This window comes from Ammospiza nelsoni, chromosome 5 (assembly GCF_027579445.1).
Source record: "Ammospiza nelsoni isolate bAmmNel1 chromosome 5, bAmmNel1.pri, whole genome shotgun sequence".
NCBI classification, from domain to species: Eukaryota; Metazoa; Chordata; class Aves; order Passeriformes; family Passerellidae; genus Ammospiza; species Ammospiza nelsoni.
This window is the reverse complement of record NC_080637.1, coordinates 9933759-9948402: the sequence shown is the minus strand read 5'-3', so window position 1 is coordinate 9948402 and position 14644 is coordinate 9933759. Positions and strand designations below refer to the sequence as shown.

Genomic DNA, 14644 nt, shown 5'->3' with positions numbered 1-14644 from the left:
AATGAGGATCACAGTGCTATGACTGAAGCATTTCGTGGTTCCATTGGAAATAATTCTTAAGAAAGCTCCTGTTTTCATAACTACATGGTTTGGGGAATAACAGAAACATGTGCAATAATGCCAGGGTAAAATGTACATGAGATCAAGAAAAAGTAACTGTGTTGCACTTCTGTATAATATTATGACAAAAAAGTACAGTTCCCAGAAAGTACCTGAATTGCCACACCAAATAATAACTTAGGCTTTATAATTTGGGAGATGGACTAGTTGGAAATCAGGAAGCAAGATCCAAGTAAAAACAAAATGATCCCAACCACTTGTTTTTAATGAAATTCAGTGGTAAGCACCATTTCAGACACAGCTCTCCTTAGAAGCAGAAGTATCTGAGCAACTCAACATCATCTGTGTTGGGGAAGGCCCAGAACTGAGGTTTCTTCTTCCCTTGGCAGGTACTGAACCTCTGCATTTCCACACAAAAGCAGTCAGGATCAGCTGCACCATATATATGATGGCTTGGAAATATTCTACATGTTTCAAATGCAGTGTGAACCTCTGCACAGCTGCTGTGTCCTTCCAGAGGCTTCAGCAGAGCTCAGACCCTGGAGAACAGAGCTGCTACCTGCCCATGTCTGTCAGACACTAAGGCTGGCTGGCTGAAATATCTTTGCCTTCAAATGTTTTGCATTTTACATTCTAGTCTGATTTTGTGAAGGAAAATGTCAGTACATGCTGACCTAAAACTGCTCATTCCGCCACATATCATTCATGAAATCTGAGCTCCAATATGCAGAGGAAATAGCTATACTATAAATTATTGTCATCTTACTGACTTGAATTAAACTGTTTGCAAATCCTTGCATTTTCTAATCAATTAGATCCTCCCCCAACCACACCAATAATGACTAATTCAGTTTTTCCAGAAGTGATAATAAAGTACCAAAAAAAAATGTTTGAAAAGTTGCCTAGAACATGTTAATGTACCTATAAAGTAACTTCATAAGTCCTCAAACGAACCATCTTTTTAAACATTAAATTATTAACAACTCTTCATAATGATTCTTATGGTCTTGGAAGAATTTGCACACACCTACCTAGAAAGTACTTTGAAATAACAAGTGACTAAAGAAATTCTGCTTTCTGCAGTGCCTAATTCACAGGCAGAAAAATGAGCTCTCTGTAGTCCTGTTAGCTGCTGAGAATTGTGGTTTGCAAACAACATATAGCTCTTGAGAGCCACTGAAAGGGGCTGTCTGTCCACCTGAATTTCAGCAGAACAGACCCTGAGTGGGGACAATTCACCTTGGGCCCTGAATCTTTGTTATGTTTTACATCAATATAGCATTCCATAGAGTGGCCAGGCTGGCCTAATATTCCTGGAGATTCAGATTTCAGGAATGAGATTGAAGGTTAAAATTGCTACATGTAAACAAAAAATGATTCAATACACTTTTTGGAATCCAGTGGCAGGAATAATTCTCCATAAGGACATAGCTTTATTTAACCTGTACTTCAAGATGACCCTCACTTGGATTTCACTAGATTTTTTTTTTTTTTTTACTACAATCACATCAAACTGCTAGTCTGCAAGTTTGAGCCCACAGCAATCTGCACAATAGGAAATGGAATTAGGGTATTTTTAGCTTCCCAGTTCACTGAAAAGTCACTATCAGTGGTTATGCAAAAGGCTTTTTCACACTGTAGAAAGATGTTTTTTGGGAATGCCCATGTATGTGAGCCCAAATAGATCTTGTCCCTTATAAACAGCAGATAAAAATGTCCTGATTTTGTTTCATGAGATGGGGCTCAGCATGCTTGAGGTAAGCCTATAAAGTCTTAATTTTAGGTTATTAGTGAGAGACTTCATCTAAAAAACATACCTAAGCTCCCTGCAGAGTGAATTGAAATGGGAGGGTGTGTTCGATGACTTCCACTGGTAAGAAAGATTTGCCTCAGTTTAGGCACTGAAAGATTTACATTTGTCTGGCTTCTTTGTAAATCTGCTGCACAGAAGCTGGTCCTTGAAAATGAAGACAAGAACCAGAGCAATACAGGCACATATCTTTGATGCTCCAGGCTGAGATTCAAGTCCCTATCATCAGTCTCAGCAAGCAGCTGGGCACAGGGGCAGGCACAGTGGTTTTATGTCTCTGCTTGTGCTATTTGCTATCAGGTATAACATGATCTAGAAAATATCTATTTTAACAATCCCAGGGAGATTTTTAGTCTGTGTTTGACTAAAGATGCAGGTTTATCCCTGAATATCTTGGAAGCAGTAACTAAACCCATCTTCTCTCCAGCATTGCCCAAACCAGAAAAGCCACACACCTCTTGCCACCTCTGCCAGTGTGTATTGGGAGTCCTGACACAGGAAATACACCTGCATCTTCTGAGGAAAACACATCCACCTGGTTTTAAAACAGTATCTTAAGAATAGTGAAAGAAGGAATTAACTCTTCTGTGGAGACAAATGAGCCTTAAAAGTACTCACAGTGTAAGAATATAGCAGAAACAAAGTATTGAAGAGTAAGACAGAAAGAGTGGGACCACCTGGATGGGTGGTATTTGTCAATGTCAGAGGAAGAACCCCAAAGCACCTGTGATGTGTGTGATCCCAGAGGATAGCAGAAAGTTGGTCAGTGCCAGCAGGAGCCAAGAAAGCTTCGTGGGCAGCCTGAGACAATGCTGCCTGCTGCTCTACCTGCTCTGCTCAGAGAAACGGCTTCAGGCACGTTCTCTGGAAGCATGGATGGTTCTTTCCCAGAAGTGGATATTCTTTCTAACAGGAACTGTTCATCAAGGTCCTGAAAAATAACTGCTGCCAAAAGCTGTGCATCTGAAAATTACAAACTGCATAGCTCCACATAAGTACGTTACAATAGCTAGTAGTAGTTTCTAGTACAATCTTGGTGGAGTGTTATTGCAAGCTAGTTATGACAGCAATGGCATTTAACAGTGATCTTCCACAATTTGTATTTAAAACATTTGATGAGTGTTTTTCTCATGACCTTTGTGATGGTTCTTAACTTCATTAGCTCTGGAATATCTAGTGACTGTATTTGCCTCTTCCCTCTGATTGAAGCATCCCAGTTATTTTTCTTGTTTCCATAAATCAGACTTATCTATTTAAGACTTAAGAAACCCCTAGCCATACGAGCGTTTTGATAAAATTATTTCTTTGTTATTAGGAATCCAAATTCCTTGTGCAATTTGTATAATATGCCTTTTCTAGCAAAATTGATTTTCATCAATAATTAATTGTTCAAGTTATTTTCAGAGTTGTTGATCACAAACAAGGTATAAACTATAGTAGTTTATATGGTTACATAGCAAGACTAAATGCAGGAGTGAAAAAACTGGTAGCTGGCATTATGCAAGGGGCCGTATTGTTACTGGCCATAATATGTTTCCATTTAATGCTTCTTTCCCATAGCTTTACAGAATTTATAAGTACACCTTAAATTTTGCCTTTTGCTTTAGATTAAATAAATAAAAAATCCTAACAGCTCAGTCCTTACAGCTGCTCAACTACTTCCTAGATGCTAATTACTCTCTAACATCTCTTAAGTGCTGATTTTGGTTGCAGAAAAATCAAGTATACAGAAATTACATTCTGAGCATAAACATTACAATCTCATATTACTTGTTTTATCTCACTGAAACTAATATTTTAAGTATACAAGAACTTTTCTAATCAAGTATCCTTGTAAAACCTCAGTTATATCTTTCTGACACCATAAGATTAAAATTCCTTAAACTATATGTTCTATATTTTCTAAAGCCAGGGAAAGTGCTATTTTCTAAGTGTGTTTCAACCACCAACAAAGAGATTTAGTAAATAAAGCTGTGCAGTGTTAGAGTAACCAGCTCTCAAAAAATTTCCAAGTCAATTGTTTATATCACAATTATTTCTACATTCACTTCCTTCTGTAAGTGCCACGCAAGTACTGAAGCAATTCTCATTCCTTCTGGTAATTCTCATTTCTTTCTCATATCTTAGCAAAAGGCCAAACAAAACTCTCAGAGCAGCTCAACTTCTGCCATATTAAGAATGGAACTGAGACCACTGTCAGTGGGACAGCATAGGGAACAGCCAAACCAGTGCGATGAAGATTTCTGCCTTTCTTTTTTCCATTCTAGCAGATATTAAGTTAATTCCAACATGTTAAATGATACACTTTGGCAGGGTGTCCTTTCTACTAACTTTATTTCCTTAAAAATTTAATTTAAAAATATTTAAAGGCATTTTTTGTATGTTGAATATCCATTGCCATACTTAACAAGAATAATCCTATAACTCTGATTGTTACCTTTATAAAAGAAGTACAAGGCAGAACAAAATACATGGATGAGAGGAGCAAAACTATGTAAGTTAAGATTTACAGCTGAAGGAAGGTATTTTGGGTTTGTTTGTTTTTAGATTATGTCCTTTCTGAAGAGCTTTAGGGCAAAGCTTACAACCAAACAATGGCACTGCCTGTTATTGGATTACCTGTATAGGTTGGATATTAGGAAAAAGTTTTTTACTGAAAGAATGATAAAGGACTGGAATGGCCTGCCCAGGGAGGTGGTGGAGTCACCATTCCTGGGTGTGTTTAAAAAGGACTGGATGTGGCACTCAGTGCCATGGTTTAGTTGAGGTGCTGGGGCATGGGGTGGACTCGATGATCTTTAAGGTCTCTTCAAACCCAGTCATTCTGTGAATGCTGTGATTTATTTTTTTCACATTGTCTTTGATAAAGCCAGTTTTTGCTGGGGTAGAGAAACCTGAGCCTGTAGCCCAGGGGAGACGTTGAGAGCAAGCTCTCTTCTCTTCTGATCCAGAATAAGCACAGACAGCAAAATAGATCACGAAGACTAACACTTCAGGGAACAGGGTAAAGTTAATACTTTTTTTTCCAATGCAGTAATAAATTAAAGCAGTCAAACTGCAAAATGGAAGTAGAGGATGGAAAGATTATTGGCATTCATTTAAGACTTTATCCAGTTTTTTTGAGAATTTTTCCTTCCCTTCCTGTACTCCTTTTAATTTTGTTTCATCATTTTCCAGCTTCATTGTGCTATCTACTTTTTGCCAGAAATGTAATTATCAGAGGGACTCAAGAAGGGATGCTGGCTCTTCACTATCTTTGCTTCATGGGGACTGTAAAATCTCTTTCCATTGCGATGCTGCAATCAATGTTTCCAATTTTAGCTGTCTAAACAGCAAGCAGTGCTCACTACACTATTTTAAAACTCAGGAAGACCTATTGCACTTCCCACAAATAGATGACCAGCCAGTGACCGATAAAAGATCAGCCAGAGTTACACTTGTGCTCATCTATAACTCAGGGCTAAGAGGGAAGCGTGACAAGGGTAGAGAGAAGGATAGTGACTTACTGCTTCTGTTCTGGTTTTCCAGCTATTTAGGTGCCCATGACCATTCCAGTCACGCTGCATTTTCCAAGCAGCTTGCAAAGCACGTCTGTGATACGACAAGAGACAGCTTTGATAAGATGGACAGCCATTACACCTGGAGTGCCTTTGAAAAAGACCTTCTGAAAGTCTGGCCTTGCTTTTCAGCACTTGATGCTATCCAAAGTAGCCAAAAAAAGTATCAAAGAACTTGTTAACAGAAAATCTATTAATATTTTCTTTATAATCTTTTCATGGACTGGTCAGTAATCCCATTGCAACCCCCTGTCCTTGTGAGAGGACTTGAAAGAAATCATGTGTTTCCAATGCCAGTAAATAACAAGCTTTAAGATGACAAGGACTTGAAAAGCTATGATTGAAAATTTATTATCTGAAAACACATGAAGGGATACATTCCCAGGGCATGGCTGACGTGAAACAGGTTCTGGAAACTACCTAGTTGTCACTTTTAAATGGAGGAGTGAGAAAGCTACCTGTATTCAAAGATGTCATTACCCAGAATTCAGAAAAATCTTTAAACAATAATTCTAATATTCCAATAGCCTCTACCCAATATTGATTATGGCCAGATTCATCTTACTTATACTAGACAACCAATGTACAGATAATCATCTCCCCACATTGGCCATCTCCTCTCTAGTTTATTCATTAGCCTTATTTACATTCTCCTCAGAGGAAGAACTATAGATAGTATAAATACTATTTTCTCCACTTAATGCAGACTACTTTATGCATGAGGGATTGCTTAAACACCATGAACATGTTGGCTGTCTTTCAGCTTCCATGTGCAGCCTTCCCCAGATTCAAAACTGCTACCAGAGGCTCTCATATTTCTTAGTCTCTCATATTTCACTCTCATTTCTGGGTGGTCAACTGATTGGTATTTTGTAGTAGATTTTCACCTAACAATGCAGCTGCTCTCTTTATCATCGTATATAAGTCCTTGTATCTTTATAATAATTTTCCTTTTGATTTACTGCCTGTTCTGGAAATAATGAAGAGCTGTGCTAACCATATTTGGACACATATAGAAAAGAGTCCCACTGAACCCTGACTTTTTCTTCTCTGCCTTTGAAGAAACTCTCAGTATACACTCTTCCATTATGAAGTGTGATACTTGAAGTGAACTAGGTCACAAGCCAAAGTCCACACCATGGGTGGGAGCTGCAGACCATTCTGGTTAAGGCAGGGTTCTCACAGGGCTTCCTGGGTCTGCCTTCTTCCATGAACTGAAGGTGGGGAGCTAGACTGCTCTCTGATGGAGGTTATCCAAATTCCTCTTTTTTTCCTTTCCCCTATCATATTTTGCTTTGGGTGGAAATCACTTCCCACTGGTCTAGATGTGGCCCTCTTTTGCCAGGAAGAGCATGTTTTTTGGCACACCCTGTTCATCTCATGTGTCAGTTTGGTGTGGAAAGTTACTTGGTGACAAGCAGTGAACATGTTCTCTCTACTGGCTCCAGATTTGTGAGAAAGTATTTTTGTTGACACTGTGGCTATGGTCTGTGGATCCAAGAGGTCATAAGCTGTGCCATCCCATGAAAGTCCAAAGAAAGGCTCTAAGTCTTAATATGAGGAATGATTCCAGTTTTATTTGACCCCATATTAGGGCATTAGAGAGAGTTAGCTCTATATCAAAAGTCTTCTTCCAGAAGAAAATTGTGACAATTGAAAATATAAGAATATGTACAACTTTATACATGAGGGGAAAAGAAACATGAATAAATATGGATAGGAGGAAACAGGGAGACCTCAATTTCATTTCCTGAAGGCATCCTCAAGTTCTGAGTTTGCAGTTTTCTAAAGATGAAAGAGATCTCTGGCATTCCCAAAGACCCACTCATTTAGAATGCTTTCCTAAGGGGAACCCGCCATGCGGCCTGGGAAACTTTCAGCACAATTAAAGGCAATAAACACATTTAGAAAAGCTGACCATCTCTTTCTTAGCAGGTGAATCAAATTCTAAAAGGTGCTGAGCACATTTAGGAACTTATCCTCAATATTTAGACTTTGTTGCTGAGGACATTGGATGTGCTTTTACCTACTCTTGAAGGCAGGTGGCTCTGACAGGACCCTTACAGTGTTTTCATGAGCAATGTTTCCTGCATCCTGGGAAAAGTAATTATTAATTTAGATAAAAATAAGTGCTAAAGGATTGGACTGAGGGGAGGGCACCATTAACTAAGATCACATCTAAGATGGAACTCTCCAACAGCAGTGCAGTTTCTCTGCTCTGACCTACTTAACACCTTTAATAGGTCTCATTATCTTTCAGTATCTTATGTCTATCAGGTAGTTTTTCTTCCAGGAAGTTCTATTTCAGTATTTTTCATGACAAGATTTTTGTCTTCATATATATTATTTTCCTGTTTTTTAAGCTTGAGAAGATATATTTTAAATGATCCATACATATTAAAAATAGACATGCACACATAAGGGCTCAGGACAGGTTAACAGAAGTCTGACTAATGCTGCTGAGTGAGGTATAAGCAAAGGCAGTAAGATCACCACAAATCAAGTTCACCATAAGTTTTTTACAGAGCTGGTTTACCAGAATTTCTAGAAGACTGGAAAGTCAGGGAATGTCTTCATCTCAGTGAGCATCAGATGACCTAACCATTGCAACACAGCTTGTCTGGATTGAAAACTTGAAATAAAGACACCTGTTATCAGTTCCCAGTTCTCTACTCAGCCTATTGAAATGGTCCAATCAGAAAACTGGAATGCCAAGGGTACCCAGAAAACTTGTAAGTGTAGGAAACACACATAAACATTTCATTCCTGCTCCTTACTCCATGTTCTTCTGTTTCTGAAAAATGCTGGCTGAAATGCCACTCACTCAGTGGATTCACCAGGTGGAATGGAACTGAACTGTTCCTGTCAGCACGAGGGGGAGCACAGACACATCCATCAAACTGACACAGCCCTTGCACTTGATGAGCTCCGTGGAATGAGTCCTCCACCCACAGTTTTTGTTACGCCAATGAGTGATGAATCAGAGATATTTTTGACATTTGAAAGCAATTCAAGGTGAGAGAACCGAGAAGAGTGGTATTTGCCAGTCAGGACTATAAATAAATTTTTCAGCACTAAGACTCCTCCAAAGCTTTTAAATAGGCTAAAATTTTATGTTATTCCCTAAGGATAGGAATGCTATCTCTGTGTCATTTATTTATATGCAGTCACACAGAGAGCAGGTAGGAGTTTGTCTTCCTTCATAACCACAATAAATCCAACCTTGTTTCTTCAGCCTTGTTTCTTATGCTATTGGTAGGATTTTCAGACTTAACCCAGTGTTTTTAGAATTAGAGGAATTAATTAAGTTGATGGGATTTTTCAGAGTGATTCATGTTCTTAGAAAGGCTAATGAGTCAAGATACTAACTTGTAGTGACATTAGTAGATGTTTACTTGATGACTGTTTATACTCTAACTTGCAGTCACACAGCATTTCATCAGGAAAAGTGACTCATGATTACTGAAAAAAAAGTAATTCATTTACAGATAATGACATGCAAAGTTTTCTTTATTTTTTCTCTCTGTGGTGTGAGAGACAGCAAATAACTTGAAAAAGAAAAGAAGGGCAGCTTCTATTTTCAGAGATGTTGGTAAATCCAACAGTCTGGCTGGATTTACCCAGATCAATATGGGAATGATTGAAGACATCAGTGGATTTTAGCTCTTCTGAGGGGTAGAGGTTAAATGGGCACCAGCCACATTTCCACTAAGCCAACCACAACTCACAGTGAAGTAGAAAAAATTCTTTGTTGATCCCTGATAGCCATCTAAAATAACATAAAAAGTAAACTAGATGTAAAGGCAAGACCTAAAGGTGAATGACAGTGAGAGGAAATGTTTTTCTTGTATGTCATAGTCAAAGTGCATTCTACAGGAAGCATTTTTTCTCTCTGAGAGAACATTTAACACATCAATACTGAAACACATTCTGAGACATTGTGTGGACAAATTCTACAGATGAAATATAGGGATTTTGATGGAGTTGATATATGCCAACTTATCCAAGTCTAGGATACTTTTATAAAGGTTGGATCAGAAACATGACTGAACATAGGATGGGAGAATGGAACAAAGGAGTAAATATTTCACTCTCACATTCATCTTCCTATAATATAAGAATAAACCTTCAAAATATATTATGTGAACAGATTAAAAAGTAAATTTCTATGTCAGGTTTCTCCTGTAGTTATTGTAAATCCAAGATGTTCTTGATCACTGCTGAAATGAACCAAATATGGTGAATAGAGAACTGTTTTAAACTTCAATTTCCAGAAAATTTCTTGGTAAAATAAACCAAAAGTTTACAGATAATTCCAATCTGTAACTGCTCATTCTCTTTCTTCAAATGTCCAGTCTTGGGGAAATGTTGAATAACCACATTTTCCTCTTTACTTGCTTGGTACTGAAACAAAGCATGCGTGATCTAGCACAGTTATGAAAGACCTACTTATTTGTACAGAGGGAGCCAAAACAAATACTTGATTCAAAACACACACAATTAAGGTCAATTCTTTCATCATTCATGCACAAAAATAACACTATTCTATCATTCAATGAGTAAGATACTACCCATTAAAAATTAATATCAGAATCAACTGTATAGGCCAAAAAGAAATATATTTCTTTTTAAGTTTCTGTTTAATTTCATTGCACATTGGGGTTTGTGTCACTTTGGGGTTTTTTTTTGTTGTATGTCATTAACATTTTGGCAAAGAAAGCACCAAGGATGTAAAAAGCTACCGGGTGAATGCAGGTGATACTGTTTTGTAATACCCACAGAATAATAAAACTATTCCTTATAAATACATTTTGTAATCAATTTACTAAGTTTTTCTGCCTGCAAAGTACTTTTGATTAAATCATGACTTTTTTTTGCTTGTTTACCATTCAGAAAACTTATGTGAATTTAATTCTGCCTGGAATAACTATTTTTCCTACTTTTCTTCTTATGTTATTTTTCCCACTTTTCTTCTTTTGTTATTTTTCCCCGAGTTCATGCTTTTATTTAGGAAAAAAGAAAAAACATAAAAGAGTTTAATGAGTTGTACACAAATGTACTCTTTTGTTGTCTATGGACAGACTGACACTTCAGGTGCATACAGATTTGTAAAAGGGAACTAGAAAATAGCTATAAAAAGAGAAAGTTATAAAAAGAAGGTGGTATTCATGTAATCACAGAAATAAATTGTTAGATTGATCACATTGCAATAATTCTAGAAAATGTATTGATAATGAAGTTATCACTCCGTCTAGCTTTGATAACCTAAAAAATCATGTGAAGTTGAATGCAGTTTTCTAAAAGCCAATTAAAGGAGGAAGACACTTTCAGTTCTTGAAACAGAGGTCTAAGTTAGGTGAAATAACTGCTTTTCTCTGGTTACTTCTTTTTCTCTGTTGCCTGTTGGGGCAGGTTGGATGGTTACCTTAAATTGGACAACAAACATTAGAAATGACTTATACGGGACTAAAAAGAAAAGTTTGTGCATGTAACTGGGAGACAACTGGATCTGTTTTACCTGTGCAACTAAGAAATACAATTTCAAATAGAAATTAAGTCATATAAATAATATATGAAATAAAACTAAGAAACAAAACTAATTTCCAACAAGGATACTTAGATGATCAAGATTAAAGGTTAAAGATCTTCACAATCCATGTCCATGAAATAGGATGAGGACATGTGGTCATGCAGACATCATGTTGACACATATTACTGAAGACACGCCCTAATAATGCTCATTGTGGCAACTCTCTTTGGCCATAGAGGCCATAAAATCACTTTCCATCAGGCCTTTTCTGCTTTAAGCATCATGGAGGTGTAGCTCTCATTCCTTGCACAAGATTGCATCCGTTGCGCAAGAGAAAATGTGTGTTATAAATAATCATAACAAAATCCCAACAGTCCCATGGCTTCATATTTTAATAATGCATTTATCTTACCTTCTATAAGCTTCCCTGTCTGCTCTGCATTGCCCCCAGGCAAGATCTTGGCAATGTAAGCTCCAATTTCCCCACTGCTTCCTGGAATTTCTTTCCCACCTACAACTCGGATTCCCAGTCCATTGCCTGTGATCAAAAGAAAGAGAAAACTTTGAACAGAAATGAAGCAATGAATAATTCACTGGAAGGAAAGGAAGAGAACAAGACATCAGAGGTTACTGAAGATGTCCCAGATAACTTCTGTCTGTAGCTGGAAGATCAGGGTTAACTGCAGTCACATCTGATGCTCTTCTAAAGACTTAAATTTGGGAATATCTTCTTGAGCAGCTACTGCATGACTGACATAACACAAACAACTGAGTTATTAAAAATTACATTGAAGCTTGTCCTATCTTCTTCTGACAATCTATTTGCAATATTAATAAATTGAATTAAATTGCTAGAAATACAAAAGAAGGGTGGATTCAAAGGATAGCCTTATCATATGCCTACAACATGCATGCAGTTTAGCTGAGAAATTATAATATCTGAGCTTTTAGAATCACATAATTATGGAGACATTGACAGAGATCCTTGAGCTTGCTTTTTCAAGCAGCAACGCATGTACATTTACATGAACCTATATTGGGCAAATGCTATTACTTTTTTTCAATATTTGCTTTAAATTGACATCTTTCACATCAAAGGATGTGCAAATTAATGGTGGAAAAAGCAGACAAGAATTCTGTGTAAAGCATCAATAAATCACATATTTTCTTCCTTTTAAAAAAAGTAGAGAGATAAACACGTTTTCATCACTCATTGTTTTAGCTGGAGAGAAGCAGATCACTAGCCTCTGTACAAAATAATGAGGGTGAAAAACAAAAGCTCAAAATATAAAAAAATAAAATAAAATAATCTTATGCATTGCAAATTTTTCGTGTTATTTTGCTCTTAAAAAAACCCCCAAAACTTCCTAGTTAAACTATTAGTTAAACTATTTTTTTTTCTTTGAAGAAAGTTCCATATGAGATGATTTACACTTAGGTCTGAGAATTAAAAGGCAGATTTACCCACCTTTATTGTGATGGCTAAAAATAATATTTTTCAATTGATTAATTTCATAAGCCAAACCTGCTGAGTGATTAAACTAACCAGCTGTAGAAAGGTCACCACACCACCAAAGCAAAGCTTTGTCTTTTTGGATTAAGGCTTTTCCTTTTCATAATGCTATTAGTGTTTCATAAGTCAGCCCTGAGTTTCTTTCAGTAAAAGGATTACCACATTGCATTTCTGACAGAAGAAAAGTTTCCACTGGTTTTTCTATCGCAGTTTAGCTAAATCTATATACTTTTTGACTCAGCTTTTCTCATAATTAGATATTTTCCAAATTTTTTCTTTTAGGAGAGTGATTTTTCCATTTAATTGGAACAAACTGTGTTAATATTTTAAGTTAATTACCTTATTTCAGTGCAAATTGGAACTTTTGCACTGGTAGGTAAAGTATATTTTTCTTAACTTGATATGGAAAGAAAAAAACACCATTCTAAGGATGACCCCCTTTAAAAAAATTAGACAATTCAATTTTTAAAAAATAAGTAGCTCATTGCATAAAGTGAATGCATACACCTATAAAAACATTTAAACATAAGTCCATCCTGAGAACTTAGGAATTCGTGTGGGCTGCACAGGCAACTTCTGATCAAGCAGAATGAAAAGAGTCATTAATATGTTTATAGATCTAAAGCTCACAGCTGGGAGCTATTGAGTTCAGCAAATCCAAGGAGCAACTATTCTTTGTGCGTAACACACACAAGCAAGGACACAGTATCTTAACTCACACAGTCAACACATGGAATTTTAATTACATTTTTCATCACAGATGGCAGGAACTCCTTGGAGTCAGGATTTTATCATGATGCACAGTATTGGCATTTCTACTTCCCATAGGTTATTGGTGACAGAATGGCAGAGAAGTAGTTTGTCATATAAATGAGTGCACACTTGATTTCAGAGGCATTCACATGGATACCTACGCTAGGGAACTGAAAATCTTGGCTGATACATTTGCTTAGTTTTTGGAGGGTTTTGTCCATATTACTGCTAATAAAAGAAAGTACTTTTCATGCTATTATATGATGATTTTTTTTTGTTTTATTCTAGACTTTGAAAGTGCTTGTATTTTATGTTTGCAGGTTTTAGAGTCAAATGTATGACTGACCTTATGGATAAAGTAGAGATATGCTTGCTAAGGGACAATCACAGTAGTTGGTGTGTGAGATTGTGTGTGTTGCAAAAACACTACTAGAAAATTATTTAAATTACAATTTAAATTAAGGTTAATTACAAAGCCTTCATTCCTGGTAGTTAAAATGAATGAGCTCTAAGTGCTCTGTTCTGGTTGACAAAGAAATATTGCTTGGGTCTTGCTGTATTTTTTCATGTAAAGATGGGATTTCAAGCCTATTTATATTTTATCCATTGAAAATATTGAGCTTACTACTTCTGTTTGAAATTACATTGCCCAGTTTATAACCTTGACTGCAGATAGTTTAAAAATACCCATCAGACACCTTCATTTATGCTTTCTTCGATATCTTTTCCCTTGTTTTTATCGTTGCTTTTATTTTTAATTTTGAGTCCTAATTTCCATTTCTTCAGCTATTTTGATATAACCATACATTAATCTTTCTCATTTATATTTCCTGATTGATAAACTTCTGTTTTCTTTAGAAGACACAGAACCAGTAAACCATCAAAAAGCAAATCACTGTGATTTGAATAAGAGAAGGCACCTTTCTGAATTATGAGTATTGATTTCCATGAAAAATATATTCAGGAGAACATCTCTTCAAAGGGAATTTTGCACCTAGAAATCCAATCCTTTTTAGGATGCTTCAAAGTGAGAAGACTGGTAATTAATTAAAACAGTTTTTACTGATCTCCCAAGGCTGTGATCCTACTCTCCCATCTAATCTTAACTAAAGCTTTAAGATGGAGCATGCTAAGCTAAAAAGACACTCCAAAACCCCACCCCAGCCAAACCAAATATACAATAAATTTTATAATGCTAAACTTTGACAAGGCTGATCATGCAATTAAATTGCTTTTATACATTGATAAACAAACAAATAAAAAGGATACTAAATCGCTACAGTTAGCTTGTAAGCCTCTGATTTATACAGCTGAAATATGAACAATCAGAGTTTGAAGCTTTAGATCACCTGACCAGTGGATGATGGGAAGGTGCTGGATGTAATTTTTCTGGATTTTACTATGCCTTTTGATGCTGGATC

The 14644-nt window shown here is 36.5% G+C and overlaps 1 protein-coding gene across 1 annotated transcript in view; it reads right to left on the bottom strand.

The window, feature by feature from the left end:
- The window catches only part of PCLO (piccolo presynaptic cytomatrix protein), a 325495-nt gene that overhangs the window by 100012 nt on the left and 210839 nt on the right, over positions 1-14644 (bottom strand). Inside the window, exon 10 of the mRNA XM_059471746.1 lies at positions 11370-11495. Coding sequence (XP_059327729.1) covers positions 11370-11495 — 126 coding nt within the window. The remainder of the gene's footprint in view (positions 1-11369; positions 11496-14644) is intronic.